The sequence below is a fragment of the Myotis daubentonii genome, chromosome 16 (assembly GCF_963259705.1).
Source record: "Myotis daubentonii chromosome 16, mMyoDau2.1, whole genome shotgun sequence".
Lineage (NCBI taxonomy): Eukaryota > Metazoa > Chordata > Mammalia > Chiroptera > Vespertilionidae > Myotis > Myotis daubentonii.
In genome coordinates this window covers 54,810,376-54,825,939 of record NC_081855.1, presented here as the reverse complement: position 1 = coordinate 54,825,939, position 15,564 = coordinate 54,810,376, and the positions used below count along the sequence as shown (strand labels likewise).

The 15,564-nt window shown below is 55.1% G+C and overlaps 1 protein-coding gene across 1 annotated transcript in view; it reads left to right on the top strand.

Moving 5' to 3' along the window:
* Positions 1 to 15,564, top strand: part of RNF157 (ring finger protein 157) — a 62,883-nt gene that overhangs the window by 28,934 nt on the left and 18,385 nt on the right. Inside the window, exons 3-9 of the mRNA XM_059671329.1 lie at positions 8,742 to 8,830; positions 9,860 to 10,006; positions 10,880 to 10,997; positions 11,791 to 11,857; positions 12,114 to 12,157; positions 12,524 to 12,571; positions 15,077 to 15,148. Of these exons, the coding sequence (XP_059527312.1) occupies positions 8,742 to 8,830; positions 9,860 to 10,006; positions 10,880 to 10,997; positions 11,791 to 11,857; positions 12,114 to 12,157; positions 12,524 to 12,571; positions 15,077 to 15,148 (585 nt within the window). The remainder of the gene's footprint in view (positions 1 to 8,741; positions 8,831 to 9,859; positions 10,007 to 10,879; positions 10,998 to 11,790; positions 11,858 to 12,113; positions 12,158 to 12,523; positions 12,572 to 15,076; positions 15,149 to 15,564) is intronic.

The window sequence follows — 15,564 nt, the reverse complement described above, 5'->3', positions numbered from 1 at the left end:
GGCGGCGGTGTCGGTCAGGTTTGCCCCTGCAGGCCCCTCCTTTCCCATAATTTATTCGTTAGACTGAGCCAGGCACTGAATCAATCCTCTTGCTGAACTTGGGCCTCGCGCCTGACTTGCGGGGCGGTGCCTTCTCGGCAGATGATTAACTGGGATCTTTGTAGCGTGGCCAGGGGAAGACCGCAGACCCAGGAGCCATGCGGTGCCTCTTGGGGAATCCCTACCCACTGCACCGTCTTTGCTTCGTGCTGTGTTCAGACTTGGCACTTGGCTATTTTGAGTCTCGGAAAGCAGATGGTGAACGCTCAGACACCCTGTTCGTTCTGGATGAGCTGGGGTCACCTCTGACAAGCCCTGGAAGATGGCCTGAGCTTGGCCAGGGTAGCTCAGTGGGTTGAGCATCACCCCATGCACCAAGAGGTCACCGGTGTGATTCCCAGTCAGGGCACATGCCTAGATTGTGGGCCTGATCCCTAGTAAGGGGTGTGTAGGAGGCAGCCGATCGATGTTTCTCTCTCATCAGTGTTTCTCTCCTCTCTTTCTCTTTCCCTTTCCCTTCCTCTCTCTCTCTCTCTCTCAAAAAAAAAAAAAAAATCAATAAAAACAAGATGACCTAAAGCCCAGGCTCTCGGTAGCAGGCAGGCGATCAGTAACGGGAGGAAGAGCCGTTCCGAGGCCGCTGCAGGGAACGGGTGGAGGGGTGGGGAGGGGACTGGAGGAAGCGGCTCAGGGATGGGCCGAGAGGCGGTCGGCGACAGGCGTGGAGGGGGGCGGAGAGCTCAGGTGGGAGGCAGGGAAGGGACAGGGGTGGGACACGGGACGAGAGCACCCCAGTGGCATAACTCAGCCTTGGAGCCGGACGCTGACCATGACAGACTGTGGGTATTTGTGTTCTGTCCCTGGGATTCACCGTCTAGAATACAGTAGCCCTACTATGCTTCTTTGGGGGGAAATGTACGCAGTCTATTTTTAAATGCATAGTTTGACTGATACGGGGCTTGCCTCTCTGGGCATATTTCTTTACACACAGCGTCAGGCGTCTGACAATCTCTTACAAGCGGATTCCTGTGTGGGAGCTGGGTGATGCGTCTCCTGGCCAGACGCAGCCCAGAAGCCGGGCGTCTAGAATGGGGTGCTTGTCTGAAAGGGGTGGCGTCTCTGGCCGTTAGTCATTATTTACCAACGCGCCGGGCGGAAAAGATGACTGGTCTGCCGCGCGGAGAGCGCTCTGTCCCTCTGGGCGCTGCTCGAAGTGAGAGGGTGTTGGGCAACATCCTTTGTATCTGAACACAGCGCTCGGGGGAGGGCCTTTGTTGTACAGGGGGGGAGGGGGGTGTTGTTGTCCCGCTGGGAGGGGTCCCCATCTTGGCGAGGGCTTCCTGTCCGTGAGGAAACCGGAAGTCGCCTACGTTTCATTTGTCATCAAAACAGTACCCAGAGTCTAGTGCAGCGGTTCTCCACCTTCTGGCCCTTTAAATACAGCTCCTCATGTTGTGGCCCAACCATAACATTATTTTCGTGGCTACTTCATCACTGTCATGTTGCTACTGTTATGAATCGTCATGTAAACATCTGATATGCAGGATGGTCTTGGGCGACCCCTGTGAAGGGTCGTTCGACCGCCAAAGGGGTCGCGACCCACAGGTTGAGAACCGCTGGCCTAGTGGGTGCATTTGACGTCAGAGTGGCGCCGAACGGGCTGCCTGCAGGTCACGGCGCCCCAATGGGAGCCAAGACCCGACCCATAAGAACGGGGCGACCGAGGGTCTTCCACGGCCGTTGCCAGGGATCTGGGCGGTTTTATGACGGCGCTTGGCCCTCCGATGGGTGTTCACTCTTCCCTTATCCCTCGTCAAGGTGAACAGAGAGAATCGAGCCATGGGGCCTGCTCGTGCTGGGGTTTTAAGTATTTTGGAGCCCGGCTCGGTGGTTGAGCATCGACTGAGGAACCAGGAGGTCACAGTTCGATTCCCATCAGGGCACATGCCCGGTTGGGGGCTCGATCCCTAGGGTGAGGTGTACAGGAGGCAGCCGATGGATGACTCTCTCGCATCGTTGATGTTTCTCTCTCTCCCTCTCCGTTCTTCTCTGAAATCAATTTTTTTTAAAAAAGAATAAGAAACAGAAAAAAGTCTTTAAATAAATAAATACACAGATAGAGAGATGTTTTGGGAAGGTCAGCCTTCGCTGTGAGGTCACAGCCATGACACCGGCCCTGTGTCCTGCCGGGGCGCCCAGCGGAGGCGTCACGGGCTCCAAAGGGGCCGCCGTCTCAGATCTCTGGTAACCAGACCCGGGCCCAGAGCATCTCCGTGTTGAGGTCACCCTGCGACACCCTCTTGGGGGCCCCCCTCCCGCCTCTGGTTGGGGAGTGGGGTGTCTTGTCAGCTTCGTGATCACCTATGGCGGTGAGCTCCCGGGAGGACTGGGTGGAAACTTAGCGAAAAGGGGGTTTTTCTGCTGTAAATAGAGCCTTTGACGTGCTGGTCCGCCGCGGCAACGCCGCCGCCTCCGGCAGCAGCTGGTTAAACAGGCAAATTTGCATTCATTTTGCGGCATCCAAGCAGAGACGACACTGCTCTCCCCTGGCGCTGATCTAAGAAAACGCTCTCCGGCAGTGCGAGTCTAAAAATACCCACTGCTGAGCCTTGGACACACTGCACTTCTGAGAAGAGAGGAAGTAGAGAAAGCGGAGAAAACAGCCAGGCATCAGATAGAAGGAACTGAAATTTAAATATAAAAGCCCTAGAGCCTGCCGACGAAAGGGTGTATGTAGGGCTGTCAATGAGTTGTTCACATGACCCCAGATGTTGGTCGCCATAGTAACTATCATTTGACTCTTTGCCACAAATAGTACACGCCTGCTAACCTACCAAATGAGCACTTTTCTGCTTTCATTATAAATTGCCTACAATAACTGTTTTTTCTTTGGAATCAGATTTTTGGCATGTGGGGCTTCCTGTTTTCTACGTAAAGACTGTATTTGTGCAGCCCTGGCTGGTGTTGCTCAGTGGTTGGAGCATCGGCCGGCACACCGAAGGGTCTAGGGCAGTGATTCTCAACCTTCCTCATGCCGCGACCCTTTAATACAGTTCCTCATGTTGTGGTGACCCCCAACCATAAAATTATTTTCGTTGCTACTTCATAACTGTCATTTTGCTACTGTTATGAATCATCATGTAAATATCTGATACGCAGGATGTATTTTCATTGTTACAAATTGAACATAATTAAAGCATAGTGATTCATCACAAAAGCAATACGTAATTATATATGGTTTTCCAATGGTTTTAGGCGACCCCTGTGAAAGGGTCGTTCGACCCCCAAAGGGGTTGCGACCCACAGGTTGAGAATCGCTGCTCTAGGGTTTGCTCCCCCGTCAAGGGCAGACACCTGTGTTGCAGGCTCGATCCCTGGCTCCGGCCAGGACACATGCAGGAAGCAGCCAGTACTTGTGTCTCTCTCACATCGAAGTTCCTCTCTCTGTCTCTCCCTCTCCCTCCCTCCCTTCCACCTTCTCTAAAATCAGTGGGAAATATCCTCAATGAGGATTAACAAAAAAAACAAAGAAAACTAAGAAGATGGGGGAGGCCACAGGCTGGGCACCGGCTCGAAGGTGCTCCCGGAGCCACATCGGGCATGCGCTGCACGCGATCGGGCCTGAGACGAAGAGCAGTGCTAGCAAATCATGTACTTTCTAAACGGCTTTTTACCGAAGCTATTTATTTTTATGAATGGGCTCTGTCCTTTTTAGAGGCTCCTGGGAATTGCCCAGTAATTTACCACTGAGACCAGGTACCCTTCCATTTCATATGCATTTTAACCACATTTTCTAGAGCAAAAATGTGAATGCACTTGTAGGGGTAGTTGAAATTAGAACGGCTTAAAAAATATCTGGGAGATATGGTTGATATGCTAGTGTACATACATATTGTATGTGTACACACACACACACACACACACACACACACACACACCGTAGCAGTTCCACATTTGGTCACCAGGGGGCACTTTGCTGACGTGAGGCCAACGTGAGAGAAAGGAAACTGATGAACACCAGGGTTATAGGTCAAAGGGAAGCCGGCTCAGAATTACTGAGTCTTGATTGGCAACCCCCCGGGGGGGAGGGGGCCTTTGAATGCGCTCACCTGGCTGAACCCACGCTGTATATACTCCCATCCTGGGCCTGAGGCCTGTGGGATTCAAATTCCTCTGAGATTTGGGCTCATTTCAGCAGACGCTGCGGGCCCGTCGGGAGGGTGCTGGCCCCCCACGCCGGGCAGCAGGTGTAAGCCTTACAGACGGAACTCAGAGGGCGCCGGGCCCATCCCTGAGCCCCAGGCTCAGTGCACAGGCAGAGGAGAGGGTGGAGTGAATGGGCAGATGTCTTGATCCTTGGAAATTAATTCAGAGGAGCAGCCGCCGCGCCTGTCAGTAACGCCTGTTCAGCCTCCTGGGCGCGAGGTGAGCAGCGCAGAGCTCCCTGCCATCGGCGCCCCCTGCAGGGCCGTGTGTGTCCTCTGCAGGTGCGTGAGCGTCACCGACAAGGACTCTGTCACGCTGTGTGTGCGCCGAGAAAGCTGGGCTCTGAGAAGACCTTAGACCAGCGGCCCCCCCTCTCTTGGCCACGCCCATCCGAGCATCTCTAACATCCTGATGCCCCCCCATAGAATTCTTATTCTTCAAACAGTGACTCCCAGACACGGGGAGGGAGCCCGAAAGGCCATTCACTGGGTCTAAACAAGCTTCCCAACAGCATGGCATCCACGAAAGAGAAAAACAAAAGAACGGAAGGACAGCTGAAGTCCTGAGGAGGAAGTCCCTGAGAAATTGTTAAAAGAATAATAATATGAAATGATAGGAAAAAATAGCAAATAAAGTTTCAAAACATAATAGAGGGTGAGGGGGAAAGATCAACCAAAGGACTTGTATGCATGCATGTAAGCATAAGTGATGGATGTGGACAACGGGGTGAGGGTGAGGGCAGGATTGGGGGGATGAGGGGACATTGGGGGGATAAGGACACATTTGTAATATCTTATTCAATAAAGGGGGGGAAAAAGAAAAAAAAATAAAATCATAAGCCTAAAAAAAACCCCCACACGTAATGGAGACCTGAAATGCATAAATACGTCACAATATGTATTTATATACAGTATATGAGGCCTCTAGAACCATAAGAAATGCAAAAAATTCACTAATAACTCATTCTCAAATTGCCCCCCTTAAACATCAAATTGCCCCCCTGAGGGGTATGTGCCCCACATTGGGAACCACTGCCGTAGACCCTCCTGTTAAAATAGTAGGAGGAGCCCTCGCCGGTGTGGCTCAGTGGATAGGGCATTGGCCTGCGGATGGAAGGGTCCTGGGTTTGATTCCGGTCAAGGGCACAGGCCCGGGTTGCAGGCTCGATCCCCAGTGGGGGGCGTGCAGGAGGCAGCCGATCCATGATTCTCCCTCCTCATTGATGTTTCTATCTCTCCCTCTCCCTTCCTCTCTGAAATCAATAAAAAATATATATATATTTTTAAATGTAGAAGGAGGGTGGCCTTAGGTACCTTTTTTATGCGCTGCTGCTGACGCACAGGGTGACCTCCGGGGGGTTCGGACTCGCTCCCAGCACCTGAGCAGTGACTGTTGAACGGTCAGACTCTCCACACTCTGCTCAGGTCCCTAGAACATCTCGGCATCAGAACCACCTGTCGGCGGCCCCACGGCAACCAAGGCAGCTGCAGTAGAAAGAGTGTGGCTTCTGGGTCTAAATCCTGGTTCTGCTGCTCATTAGCCCTGGGGCCTTCCATAACTGCACCAATCTTTGGAGTCTCACTTCCTTCTTTTTTTAAAACAATTTTTTTATTGATTACAGAGAGAGGAAGGGAGAGGAGGAGAGAAACATCAAAATGGAAGAGAATCATCAATCGACTGCCTCCTGCACGCCCCCTACTGGGGACCGAGAGGAAAACCCGGGCCTGTGCCCTGACGGGGAATCTAACCGTGACCTCCTGGTTCGTAGGTCAGTGCTCAACCCCTGAGCCACGCCAGCCGGGCCGTCTCACTTTTATAAAGAAGGCAGGCTCCAGGGAAAGACTGGCGGACACAGAGTGACATGCATCTGCACCTTGTGACAGAATTAAGGCTCAGGTAACGTTCTAAATGGACGACAAAGATCACGGGGCCTTTGTTGGATTTTCCCGCCTTTTCTATTGTTTTTATTTTTTCGGAGGGTGTGGAGGAGAAAGGGCAAAGAGTGAAGGAAGGACTGGTCTTTTATTTATTTTTTTTAAAGTCGGGAGGAGTTAGGGCTCACTCCCCGTGCCTGTGCAAATGTATATGATTAACGTGCTGCTCCAGAAAACTATTTTAATCCCAAAGTCATTTATTTTGGCTTTACTATAGACTAGCACTTGTGTCGGATTTTGCTGCCCTAATTCCTTTTTGCTTAAGCGTATTTGGAAATTGTTTTAAATTCCTTTGGTGGAGGCGGGGGGCGGTGGAGAGAAATGGGACACCGCCGGGGCTGACGGGGTGTCCAGCTTCCCCGAATAAAAGCCCCTGGAGAGAAAACCAGAGCCCGCTTTCTGGAGAACAGTTTGGCAAACATGTTCTTAAAACTCTTAAAAAACATGCTTGCCCTTTGATCCAGAAATTCCAGGCCTAGGAATTTGTCCTAAGGAAGGAATCAAACGAACACGCAGAAACGCAGGACCCAGGCACTCACCACGTTTATATCAGAAAAATAAAACACAAACACACGCGAGGTGAAACCAGCGGAAACCAGGGGGGAATATGGGGTTGATTCCAGCATATTCGGTGCCTCTATCGCTGCCGTGCGAGGTCACGTCCGATCACGGCTTTGCCAGTGTCCACCACGTTGTTCTACGTGGAAAAGAGGCTATGAAGCCGTGTGTGCAGCTTGAGACAGCGCGGAGATACCAAGGCAGGTAGGCGGGCCGGACGCCTCACGGGGAAGACCCCGCCGTGTTAGCTTCGGTCTAAATCGCTGAGTGGTGAAATGACGGCGGATGTTGTACTTTTTTGTGTGTTTTTCAACTTGTCTACTTAAATACGGGTGACCCCCCCCCCAAAAAATGTAGACACCCTTCTTACTTCTGATAGCTCAATTGATGTTTCTTTTCAGATTTAGCCCATTGGAATGAATAATTATTCAAAGTGCGTATACGTTTGGGGGGGCACCCTACATGTGTTGCTTTGTAAGTAGAAAAACCCACTGTCATGTATTTTTAAAGGATGCGTGTTTAACGTATCAACGAAGAAAGTAAAATGTTGCTACTCGGTTCCCACAGAGGGTAATTGGATACCCATGTGACAGCTCAGATGGAATGTGTTTTCTCAAGGGCCATGGGCACGCATGTGAATTATCAGCAATCAGATCGAATCCGTAAAACTAGGTGCTGTCGGCTGTGTTTTCTGAGTGACAGAACCATCGTCAGCAGAACCCCGTGGAGGTCCCGGCGGAGTGGACGGAGCGAGGCTGTCTCAGGAGCGCCACGCTGGGGCAGGGCTACACCGTCTAAGACAGTGGTTCTCCACCTTCTGGCCCTTTAAACACAGTTCCTCATGGTGTGACCCAACCATAACATTATTGTCGTTGCTGCTTCATAACTGTCATGTTGCTACTGTTATGAATCGTCATGTAAATATCTGATGTGCAGGATGGTCTTAGACGACCCCTATGAAAGGGTCATTCGACCGCCATAGGGGCCGCGACCCACAGGTTGAGAACCGCTGGCCTAGTAGGTTTTCTGTGAATCAGATGCAAAAATCGTTCATTGTCCACAAAGCATCGGCACAGTACGGGGCGCATCGGAGGATCCATCTTCTGAAGGCAGTTCCCCAGTTCAGTGTGTTACTGTGTCTCCCCTCATCTGCTCCTGGAGGGAGCGTGTAAGGTAAACGCCGGGCAGCCAGGGGCCGTGATGGCCCCGGGAGAGCCCCTGGCGCTCGTTCCAGAGGCCGGTGCTGCCTCTGATGGGCCGGGAACGGGGACCGAGCCCCGAGCAGGCCGGCTTCTCCCCTGCTCCCAGTTCCCTCGGTCCCGAGGCGCCGCGTGGCCTCTCTGAGCGGAGCACCTGCGGGCCTGGCGCCCTGTCGTCCAAGCTCAGAGGGAAAAGCCTTTGGGATGAATGTAGCCACTGAGTGTGTGTGCGTGTGTGTGTGTGTGTGCGCGCGTGTGTGCGTGTGTGTCCTTTGGTGGTTGCAATTGCATTTGGTACTTGTAGGCGTTCTTGTTAGCGATCCACGTTGTGAACGCTGACTCAGATGAGCTTCATGGAATGGGAAAAGCAGCTAAATCTCTCTTTTTTAAAAAAATATATTGTTTTATTATTGATTTCAGAGAGGAAGGGAGAGGGGGAGAGACAATCATCAATGATGAGAATCATGGATCGGCTGCCTCCTGCACGCCCCCTACTGGGGACTGAGCCCGCAATCTGGGCCTGTGCCCTGACCGGGAATCGAACCTCAACCTCCTGGTTCATAGGTCGATACTCAACCACTGAGCCACCCCAGCTGGGCGAATCTCACTCTTTTGACGCCAAATCGAATCCCGGTTCTACCGGCTGTGACCGGGAGCAAGTCCACGCGCTGTGGCGGCTCTCCGTGTCCTCCCGGAGTTTGGGCCCGGGCCTGCCCCCTCACCTGGCCAGGCGGGGAGGCCCGTGCCAGGGAGGGGCGGCCACGGGTCTTCACTCACCGCTGTCTTCTCCCGCTGTGCCCGGCAGTTCCCTTACGCCGCCCCGCCTCCCCAGGAGCCAGTGAAGACGCTGAGAAGCCTGGTCAACATCCGCAAGGACACACTGCGGCTGGTCAAGTAAGTCCGCAGGTGCCAGCGCTCCATGGGGCCGGGGCCGGGCCCCCGCGGGCAGCCCGCCCCCCAGAGCCTGACCCGCGCCCGCTGAGGTCGGGCCCTGCCTGGAGACTGTTGGGCTTCACCTCGTCGTCCGTCCAGGAGGGCGAGCACTGCCCCCTCCCTGGCAGCGGCCATGGGGCTGAATTTCTTTTAAAAGGAGAATTACTGGGAGAGAAAGTGAATCTCGCAGAGGCCTCCACAAGCCTGTGGAAAGAGGAGCTATCTGGACTTGGAATAGGAAGTCCTTATTCGTGGATTATATTTACTTCTAAATTTATCCTTAGCCGCATACGCCCAGACACTCAGAGTGCCCGGGCTCGGCTGCTTCCGGCCCATCGTTATCAGTTGTCCCTGAAATGCCTTCTCTGTGCTGTCCCTGAGACAGTGTCAGTCATTTTGTGGTGTTTTTTTAAATATATTTTTATTGATTTCAGAGCGGAAGGGAGAGGGAGAGGGAGAGAGAGATAGAAACATCAGTGATGAGAGAGAACCATGGATCGGCTGCCTCCTGCACGTCCCCCACTGGGGATCCAGCCCACAACCTGGGCCTGTGCCCTTGACCGGAATCCGACCCTCAGTCCACAGGCCGACGCTCTATTCACGGAGCCACACCGGCGAGGGCTTCAGGGTCGGTTTTAAGCAGGTGCTGCCTCGGCTAAGGCTCGGGCTCCCTGGGGGAAAGAGAGGTTTGAAGAGGCAGAAGCGGGAGTGGAAACTGTGTCAACTATGGGACTAGAACCTTCGATTCCGATGAAAAGTAAACGTAAATGAAGTCGGGCAAAGGCGCAAGGACGCTGGCTGTCGCGCCGTGAAGTACCAGCCATACCGCCCGCCCGGGCGGCAGTGATGTCCTCCGCCGTCATCCCCCAGGAGGGCGGGGGCGGGGCTGAGGACCGGAGAGCAGCCCACCGTATGTTAAGGTTTTGAAAAAGGGATGCGGTTTAAATGCTGGTTTGCTGCCCGCCAAACGCCGAGGCCTGGTGCTTGTAGGTGCGCCGAGGAGGTGAAGACCCCTGGGGCGGAGGCCGGCAGAGCCAAAGTCCACTACAACGTGGAGTTCACCTTCGACACCGACGCCCGCGTGGCCATCACCATCTACTACCAGGCCACCGAGGAGTTCCAGAACGGCATCGCCAGGTACGGACGGGACCGGGGAGCCGCCTCCTCCCCGGCCAGCTCGGGGCCCTTGCCTCATGCGCTCACCAGGCGAGATCTGGCTCTTGAACGTGGACTTTCTTCTGCAGACCCTACTTCTTCTTTTTAAAAAAAAAAAATATTTTTTAATTGATTTTTAGAGAGGAAGGGAGAGGGATAGAGAGATAGAAACTTCAATGATGAGAGAGAATCATTGATCAGCTGCCTCCTGCACACCCCCTACTGGGGATCGAACCCACAACCTAGGCATGTGTCGTTGGTCGGAATCAAACCTGGGACCCTTCAGTCTGTAGGCCGACGCTCTATCCACCGAGCCAAACCGGCTGGGCTCTACTTAAAAAAAAAAAAAAAAAAAATTTTTTGGAGAGGAAGGAAAGGGAGAGAGAGTTAGAACCATCACTGATGAGAGAGAACCATTGGTCGGCTGCCTCCTGCTTGCCCGCTATTGGGGATCGAGGTGCAACCCGGACGTGTGCCCTGCCTGACTGGGAATCGGACCGTGACCTCCTGGTCCATAGACTGATGCTCACCCACTGGGCCACGCTGGCCGGGCACAGAGACCCCACTTCTGCCCGTTTCCCTTTAAGTTGTGCCATGTGGCTGCCGTGGCAGGTGGCAGCGGGGCCTCCAGGTCGTTAAGATGCTGTTGGCACCCTGTGAAGCGACCCTGGTGGCCGGGGGCTGGAGTTTAATTGCATTCCCCAGCCGAGCCGAGGACGTAGGTGACAGGAGGCCTGGTCCGTCAGTGTCATTCCCGGTGCCTCTGGGTGGCTGAGCGCAGGCGTGAGGGGGGAAATGGCAGGGCCACCTGGGCCACACACTGACTCTTGCTTTGCTCCCGACTTGCATCGATAGCTACATCCCCAAAGACAACAGCCTGCAGTCGGAGACGGTGCACTACAAGCGCGGGGTGTGCCAGCAGTTCTGCCTGCCCTCCCACACCGTGGACCCCTCCGAGTGGGCCGAAGAGGAGGTGAGCCGCCCTGGGGGGAGAGGACGCGGGGCAGGTTCCCCACGGGGCCTGGGTGGGCCCGGGAGCTCGTTAGGACCACGGCCAGCAGCAAAGGGACTGCCTGCCAGGCGCTCAGAGGTCATGCTCACCTCCGCCTTGTAACGCCTTCACACCCGAAAGGATGCGCCCAACCTCGAAACTTTCCTCTTCCAAACGAGCCCGCTAGCCCGGGGCATTTCAGGAAATCCGTGCTCAGAGAAAAGAACCGGGAGGCTACAAGCAGGTGCCTCCGGGAGATTTTAAAGAGAAACTGGTGGCCGTCCCCCAACGGGACATGGGTAGTGACGAGGCTGTGGAGGAGCAGAGATGAGGTTCGTTTAAAATGTGTGTGTGTGTGTATTCATATAGAATCTATATTTAGATTCATATAGAATCTAAAAAGGCCCTACCCACCCTGGGAGCCTATATGATAGATAGATAGATAGATAGATAGATAGATAGATAGATAGATAGATAGATAGATAGATTGACTGATTTCAGAGAGGGAGAGAGAGATAGAAACATCAATGATGAGAGAGAATCATTGATCAGCTGCCTCCTGTATGCCCCCCACTGGGGATCCAGCCCACAACCTGGGCGTGTGCCCCGACCTGGAATCGAGCCGTGACCTGCTGGTTCCTAGGTCGGTGCTCACCCCGAGCCCCGCTGCCCGCTGGCAGAGATGCGGTCCTTGGCCACGCCCGCCTTTCCCACGGGCCCTGCGCCATGGCAACATGAGCTCCCTTTGCTCTTCCTCCCTCTGCTTTCCCGCCAGCTCGGCTTTGATCTGGACCGAGAGGTCTACCCGCTGGTGGTCCACGCGGTGGTGGATGAAGGAGACGGTACGGACGCCCTGTGTCTTCCTTTGCCGACACGCTGCCCGTGGGGGGCCCAAGGCCTCCGTGGGTGTCGGGCAGTGTCTGCACCCCCTCGCCCACTCCTGTTGCCAAGGCCGGAGGCTGACAGGAGCACCGGGTTCCGTAACGCGCCCGTCGTGACGGCGCGAGCCGCGGGGAGTCGGGGAGGGCCGACCGGCGGCGGCGGCGGCGGGTGCGTCGCTTGGTTTGCTTCTCCATCCTGTGCCTTGGTTTCTTCCAGAGTATTTCGGCCACTGCCACGTGCTGCTGGGCACTTTCGAGAAGGTGAGTGAGTGGCTTTCCAGGGCCTCACCTCACAGGTTCAGCTCTCCCGGGAGGACGGGCAGCCTGGTGCCGGCTGCCTGAGCTCAGCGGGTGGCGCTGGGGAGGGGGGGAGATCACCACACTGGGGGCTGCACAGGGCCGAGCTCCAGCTCTGCCACCAACTGGTGCCTGACCTTCCACCCCGAGGCCTCCTTTCCTCTCCTCCAAAGGGAAGGGTCAGACCAGACCTGGAAAGGCCCTGCCCGCCCTGGGAGCCTGCAGTCCCCACGGCGGGGCCCCCAGGCCACGTGCAGCGGAGAGAAGTCGCAGTGAACACGGGGCTGCCTGGCCTGCGCCCTGGTCGTCACTGCCCTGTTCTCCTTGCAGCACACGGACGGGACCTTCTGTGTCAAGCCCCTGAAGCAGAAGCAAGTGGTGAGTCCTGAGGGCGGGCTGCTGGCGTCCCCTCTCCTCTCTTCTCTCTCTCTCTTTCTCTCTCTTTTTTAAATATAATTTTATTGATTTCAGAGGGGAAGGGAGAGGGGGAGAGAGATAGAAACATCAGTGATGAGAGGGAATCATTGACTGGCTGCCCCCTGCAGCCCCCCCCACTGGGGATGGAGCCCACAGCCCGAGCAGGTGCCCTAACGAGGAATTGAGCTATGACCTCCTGGTTCATAGGTCGACGCTCAGCCGCCGAGTCACGCCAGCTCTTCCCCCTCCCCTCTTTTTTGCTCTTTTGCTAAGCACTCCTCTTTCCTCCCCCCACCCCTTTTTAAATCAAAGGGGCAAAGGAGGGTGTGCTCCTGTGCGTTGGAAGCTACGTGGGTGGCCTGAAAGGACCTGGGCTCCGCTGTCGTTACTGCCCCGGAATTGTTGGCGCTGCGCAGCCGGGATCTGAGCGAAGGGCGTGAGCAGTGAAAGGACGAGATTTGTCTCCCGACATTAGGTTCAGGGAGGAGTCCTTTCATCCGAAATGCCAGGCCTGACGCGCGTCGGCTGAAGGATTGAGTGCTGTGGTCCCGTCCAGGGCCAGTCAGAGCGCTCGGCTCCACGGATCCCACCAGCGCTTTGCTTTTTTAAATATATTGTTATTGGTTTCAGAGAGGAAGGGAGAGGGAGAGAGAAACATCCATGATGAGAGAGAATCATTGACCCGGTGTCTCCTGACCCCCAAGGGGGATCGAGCCCACAACCCGGGCATGTGCCCTTGACCGGAATCGAACCTGGGACCCTTCCGTCCGCAGGCCGACGCTCTGTCCACTGAGCCACACCGGCTGGGGCCCCACCAGTGCTTTTCTAAAACCCCAAGCTCGCTAGCCAGCTGCCCCCTTCCAGAATGACCGGCCGTTACCCACGTGTCCGCTAGACGTCCTGGCCCCGGCTGAGTGCCACCCGGTCCCTCTTGCAGAAGTAGGAGGAGAGCCATGGAGGGTGAGGAGCGGGGAGTGGTGCCCGGGACACCGGCAGCCCCGCCCACGGGGGATGGTATCTGATATTCCGCATTATTCATTTTGGGGGGTTACGTGCTCTCCCCTCTGAGTGAGGTCACTAATCATAATACCATAGTATACAGTAGTTCATAGTGTCCTTTCTAACATAATCACTGAGTTGGAACAGGTTTTTAATATTTTTTTATCGATTTCAGAGAGGAAGGGAGAGGGAGAGAGAGAAAGGTCAGTGATGAGAGAGAATCATTGGTCAATCCGGGAATCGATCAATGCCCTGACCGGGAATCGAACCGTGACCTCCTGGTTCACAGGTCAATGCTCAACCACTGAGCCACACCGGCGTTTAAGAGAGGCTGTAGGAGAGGTGGAGGAGGTACTGCCTGGATTGGCTGGCTGGCTGGGGAAGCTCAAGGAAAACGGCTTTTCTGTAGCTACAGTCGCATTAGTGACAGACTTTGTCAGACTGGCGGGTGGGATCTGACATCGGTGACAGGCCAGGTCTCAGGGGATGAATTCAGAGGCCAGGCCGACGGGCGGGGCCTGGATTAGGGAAGCCAGGGACGGGCCAGCCTCAGCACTGATGGGGCCCAGACTCGTGGGAGTGAGCCTGGGTGTTGAAGTTGGAGTTTTAAGAAACGGGGGCTGCTCTGGCCGGTTTGGCTCAGTGGATAGAGCGTCGGCCTGCGGAATGAAGGGTTCCGGGTTCGATTCCGGTCAAGGGCATGTACCTTGGTTGTGGGCACATCCCCAGTAGGGAGTGTGCAGGAGGCAGCTGGTCGATGTCTCTCTCTCATCGATGTTGCTAACTCTCTATCCCTCTCCCTTCCTCTCTGTAAAGAATCAATAAAATATATATTTTTTAAAAATACAAATCTTTGTTTTACTATGGTAGCAAATATCAAAAAATGTCTATATGTGACACGGCACCAGAGTTAAGTTAGGGATTTTCAAAATGCTGACACGCCGAGCTCAAAAGGTTCGCCATCGCTGGGCTAGAGGGTGATTTTGCTGCATGTTGGAGACGGCAGCTCCGTGGCGAGGGAGGGGCTCAGTCGGCCTCCCCTCGGACGCCTCCCTTCTGCGTCTTCCCCTCCCCCTTTCCCTTACCCACTTCTCTGTCTTTCTCTCCCACTCCTGTCTCCCTGCGATGTGTGGACCTCACGTTTATTTCGTAGCTGAGGTCACTTGTGCTGCATCTTCTCCCGCCCCATTCTTGTCTCCCCTTTCTTCGCCGCGGGCGATGGTGCGGGGAGGGCAGGAGCATGCCAGTCTGAGCGTGCGTGTCCCTGTTGGTGGGAAATCAAACAGCTGGTTTTGCTTCTCAACAAGAGAGCCGCCGTGGAGAAAAGCATCCTCTGCTTGTCCCGGCCTTCGGTCGTCCCCGCCGTGAACCCGCAGCCCTCAGCCTGTCGCCAAGGCGGGGGCGTGTGTGGCCGCGCCTCTCTGTGCGAGGGTCAGCCTGCCCTGGAACTCTCTGTTTGCTGTGCAGGTGGACGGGGTCAGCTACCTGCTCCAGGAGATCTACGGGATCGAGAACAAGTACAACACGCAGGATGCCAAGGCGAGTGCCGCCCGGCGCACTGCCTGTCCTCCCGAGGGGCAGCGAGGAGCCCCGGGCAAGCCGGGACCGGGAGGCCAGGCGCCGCGCTCGCAGCCAGTTCGGGCCCAGAGCGTGTTTCCCGCCCCTCATTTCAGATGCCTGTCCTTAAATCGCTCTGGGTTAGTCTCTGAGACCCCCACCCCCACCCCCCTTAGCCGGCTGGGCTTTCCGGACGCTGATCATTAAACCCATCTTATCCCCGTGGGGTCTGCTCGGCCCCACAGCCCAGCCGGTCAGAGGCAGGTCAGCCTCACAGTGTGAGCTGGAGAGAAGCTCCCGGAGTCAGTGACACCGAGTGTGTGGACGCACTGGGTAAACTGGGAAGTGCGGTGTAAGTGTAAGCTGTTCCTATTCCTTTTTTAAAATGTATATATTTT